The following is a 4,999-nucleotide window of genomic DNA, read 5'->3' as shown; positions in this document are numbered from 1 at the left end:
TTTTTACACCCTTTATTGATTGATAGACATTCTTAATTTTAATCTAGTCAAATTCATCAATGTTTTCTTTTGTGACTAACAATTTTGTATGTTATTTTAAAAATCCTTCCCCTTCTTATCTTTTAAAAGCTTTATGTATAGTTCATGTTTGACACTTAGGTCTTGAAAACACTAGGAATTGAGTTTTTTTTGCCCTTTGAGTATCTACATGGTTCCTTAGGTGTGCCAGCTCTCTTTACTGCAAAGCCCTTCCTTTCCCCCACTGAACTGCCATGGCACATCTCTAATATAGCAGGTGTCATTTTATAAAGGCACGAATCTTGCTTCTGTGCTTCGTACACTGTTCAGTTTATTTATTGGTCAGTGCCTGGAAGAGCAGCACGTTGTCTTATTTACTGGTGCTTTATGGCACACGGAAAAATTAAATACTCTCACCTCATTCTTTATCTTTTTAAGTAGTACTTGGACTAGCCTTGGCCCTTTGCATTTTAGAATCAGCTTGTGAAATTCTGCACATACCCACACCACTGAAATATTGTAGGATATTGATTAGGACTACATTAAATATATTAATCAATTTGAGGAGATTGGATCTTTATAATATTACGTTTCCCAGTCCAAGAAGTTGGCATATTTCATGTTGTTTACCTGTGTATTTACCAACTGAGCCACCCAGGCTCCGCAAGTTACTATTGGAACTCAATAAAGTTTTCTAATTTTGTCTTTATAGTTTTTTTTGTACATAGTTTGTTAAATTTATTCTGAAGAGTTTTAAAATGAAGTCCTATAGTCTCACTAACATTTTGCAAAATTTCATTTCAATTATTTGTTGTTATATAAAAAATGTAATTGAGGGGCGCTTGGGTGGCTCAGGTCATGATCTCATGGTCTGTGAGTTTGAGCCCCCTGTCGGGCTCTGTGCTGACAGCTCAGAACCCGGAGCCTGCTTCAGATTCTGTGTCTCCCTCTCTCTCTGCCCCTCCCCCACTCATGCTCTGTCTCAGAAATAAACATTAAAAAAATTTTTTTTAATGTAATCGATCTTTGTATTGATTTTGTATCAAGCTACTTTGCTGAAGTTTCTTGTAATTTTAATAATATATCAAAAGATTTCTTTGGATTTCCTACATCTATAATCATGTCATTTGTATATAATCACAGTCTGTTTATTCCTTTGCAAGTGTGTGTGTGTGCACATGTATTTCTCCTTCTTGTCTAACTGTGCCGCTTAGGGTCTCTAGTAAAAAGGTTAAAGCACGGAAAGCAAGTGGTGATAGTCTACATCTTTATCTTATTTTTTATCTTACAGGGAAAGGTGCTAGCATTTCAGCAGTAAGAATGATATCTATTATATGTGTTCTTTTGTTTTTTGGTAGATCCTCTTAGGAATACTTACTGTTATACTAGGTTTAAAGACTTTTATCATGAATTGATGTTGAATTTTGTCAAACACTTTCTTGGATCTACTGATATATATCTTTTTAATGCGGTGAATTATTTTCATTGTTTTAATGTTAGGCAATTCTTGCATTTGGAAGATAAAAACTTTATCAAAATGTAATATTATTTTGTGGACTTATTTTACTAATATTTTCTTTAAGATATTTGCATCTCTGTTCATGAATAGGATTAGACTACAATTATCTGTTTCATAATGTTTATCTCAGGTTTTGTATTAATGGCTTAAATGGTTAGAATATTTATATTCTCATTTTATAAGAAATCCAAAGATAAAGACTACTGAGTTTGTTAAATTAAGGGACTCAGAAGGGCATTCAAGGACCCAGAACCATGAGGAAAACTCACAGGCTTGGAATACTCCAAACCCTCTCTCACACTGATGTCTTCTTCCTCAGAAATCTCCTCAGGGCACCCTTCACCTCAGCATTCCTCAGGCTGTAGATCAGTGGGTTTAGCATAGGGTTGAAAAGGCTGTAAAACAATGATAGTATCTTTCTTTGTTCTTGAGAATGGCGGGATTTGGGGGCCATGTACATGACAATGGCGCTTCCAAAGAAGAGCCCCACCACGCAGAGGTGGGAGGAGCAGGTGGAGAAGGCCTTTCTTTGGCTCTCCGAGGACTGGATCCTCAGGATGGCGAACAGGATGCACGTGTAGGACACCAGCACCAGGCAGAGGGGCCCGACTAAGACAAACACAGAGCCCACAAAGAGAACAGTTTGGTTGAGTCTAGTGTCAGCACAGGCCAATTTGAATACGGACATGATTTGACAGAAAAAGTGGTCAATTGTTTGTGGCCCACAAAAGGGCAACCTCAGGATGAGAGTAATATGGACCAGAGCCAAGAGGAAGCTGAATATCCAGCAAGTGGCAGCCAGGATAGTGCACACTCTCCAGCTCATGATGACAGCGTAACGTAGGGGGTGACAGATGGCCACATACCTATCATAGGACATTACCACCAAACTCGTACACTCTGTGACAGCAAGTGCCAAATACAAAAAAGTCTGAAGTAGGCATGGAGCAAAGGAGATGGTTTTCTTCTGCATTGTAAGATTTGCCAGCATCTTGGGGACAATGCTTGAGGCATAGGACATGTCGACAATGGTCAGGTTTGAGGGGAAGAAGTACATGGGGGTGTGCAGTGTAGAATCCCAGCAGATGAGCCCCAGGACCATCCCATTTCCCATCAGCGTGAGGCTATAGAATAGCAAGAAGAACCCAAAGAGGAAAAGTTCAAGTTTGGGGTCAACCTGGAATCCCAGCAGGATGACTTCTGTGATCCATGTCTGATTGCTTCCCATGTTCTTTTGACACACAGACACAATGCCACACGTAGGATAGGAGTTTTGGAGCTGAGGGGTAGAAAAGGAGAAAGGAATGATCTGTTCATACAGAGTGAGAATTTATGCAGGGGCCACAAATCAGTAATTCATGGATCCAATCCAGTCCAAAGTCTGTGGTGTTGACCTGTCCATTTGGCTTTTGGAGACATTTAACAAATTTACTTATTTACCGATATTAAAAATTAGTAGGCTTCACATAAAAATTGGAGTCTCCGGCTACTGTTTAACAAATAGAAGAAATGTCATTTCTTGAAATTCACTGTAAGCAATAATCAGCTGCAGCTAATAAGGAGATAGAGTCAGATTCTCTTCCATTTACCTCCACTTCCACGAATTTCTATTTTCTCCCAGAAATACTATTAACAATAATAACTGACACTAACAATGTTATCATTGCATTTACACTATTGGTTGTATATTTAGTTAAGAAGAAAGACCTGTGCTCAAGAGGGGTTCCTCAGCCTTCCTCTACTTCAAACACATGAAGATGAGAAATCAAAATATAAAATACAACCCCCCAAATAGATACCCAGAGTTTAAAGTGAGGTCATTCCCACAATGCCAGAAATGAATCAGAAACATGTATGCTCCAAGCGTGAAGGCAGAAAGTTACACCCGGAACTCAGCTCTTGCAGAGTCAAGGCAAGTTTTGGGAGATGGAATATACTAATATAATCGCTCAATCCTAAGGGCTTGGATATAAAAAGAAGTTTAAAACAGCTATTGGGCTGCTGGATAAGGTGACTACAAAGAAGACAATATGCTTCCTGGGTCTCTCATTAGATCACCAGAGCCTGAGACACTATTATATTACATATTACATTTTATATATTGTATACGCAGGGCTCATGGAGCTGGGGTGAAGAATAACAAAAATTCAAAATTACAAGACAGAGAGAAAGAAAAGGTGGAAAAAGCAAAAAAGCATGCTAAAAAAAATCTTTCACTCAGCAGGTGTGCCTAAACACTTATTTTGGGAAAAATAAGTCCTACTAAATAGGAAAAACAAAGTAAACATTTGGAACTTGGAATTCACTCAAGATTTAATAAAGCTATGGCACAATCTCCCAAAGACTCCAAGAATGGTTAGGATGCTCCAATAAATTAATAAAGGCATAACAATTACGAAAATGCTTGATAAATTAAGAAAAATGAATAAGGTAGCCATAAAAAAAGAGTGTATAAAATGGATCAAGCACACACATTTGAAATAAGACATGATGCCACATCATTTTGTAACCAATAAGGAAGATCATTTCCAGACCTCACATTAAAGAGAGAAATAGTGCATTGGAAGGTCACATTTAAGAACCCTCCCAGATGTTAATACAGACAAACAAAGGGGTACCATTTTGAAGGTACAGTCTTGAGACATGATTAATCCGACTGAGCAGCTAAACTTAGACGTGATAAAGTTTCCAGAGCAAAAGAATGGAGAGAACAGTGAAGATATAATACTTGAAGAGATTTCACGAAATCAACTCAAAATAGAACTCAAAAATTCAAAATAGACCTAAATCCTTAAATGATAAAAAAAAATGCATTCCACTTAAGAAGTGCAAAAATTAAATGTACAGTCAAACAAAATGAGGTATTTTTCATTACTGAAGAATATGTGAATCTTCAGATAAAAAAATATATTCTGATAACAGAATAGGATAAATAAAAATTCCCAGTGATTGCAAGTTCTTAACAATTATCTCTCCAACTGTCGTCTTTCCTCCATCGCCTACATTTCACTGTATCTAGACCCTGTGGGTCTTTTATTCAATCGATGTGTAGTCGATCAATTTATGTCCCTTCCAAAATCCTTTCAGATTGTTTTTCTTTTTCTCTTCACCACGTGATAGACTTTTTCATAACTATACCCTAATTGTACGTTTACTCTATGACTGACACCAGGTTAACATTTATCCCATCTACCTAATTTTTTAAAAATTTAAATGACTTTACTTTTCCTTCCTAAGACTTTAAAGGTGATTCTTACCATACACATTGTTCTTGATTCATTATAGTGCTCTTTTTATCTCATTCACAGGTTTCATGATTTTGTCATAGCAGCAATAATTTCATTTGTGTCTTCAGCAACTTTTGTTAGACTGTTTTATCATTTACTTTTTCCAGGATTAAGAGGAAGTACTAAGAGTTACCAAAGGTAAAAACAATGAAATACATAGGAAGGACAATTCAAT

At 37.0% G+C, this 4,999-nt stretch overlaps 1 protein-coding gene across 1 annotated transcript; it reads right to left on the bottom strand.

Annotated features, from left to right (window-relative positions):
* Nucleotides 1–1,832: 1,832 nt before the first annotated feature.
* On the bottom strand, nt 1,833–2,765 carry LOC115501001 (olfactory receptor 2A12-like). The gene has a single exon (XM_030295815.1). The coding sequence runs from the start codon at nt 2,763–2,765 to the stop codon at nt 1,833–1,835; it is 933 nt and encodes a 310-aa protein (XP_030151675.1).
* Between the last annotated feature and the right edge of the window lie 2,234 nt (nt 2,766–4,999).

This window comes from Lynx canadensis, chromosome A2, assembly GCF_007474595.2.
Source record: "Lynx canadensis isolate LIC74 chromosome A2, mLynCan4.pri.v2, whole genome shotgun sequence".
Lineage (NCBI taxonomy): Eukaryota > Metazoa > Chordata > Mammalia > Carnivora > Felidae > Lynx > Lynx canadensis.
Note: the sequence above shows the minus strand (reverse complement) of the source record. Positions and strands in the feature narration are given on the sequence as shown.

Coding starts and splice junctions, on each gene's coding strand:
- LOC115501001 (XM_030295815.1), bottom strand. CDS start 2,765: ATGGGAAGCAATCAGACATGGATCACAGAAGTCATCCTGCTGGGATTC.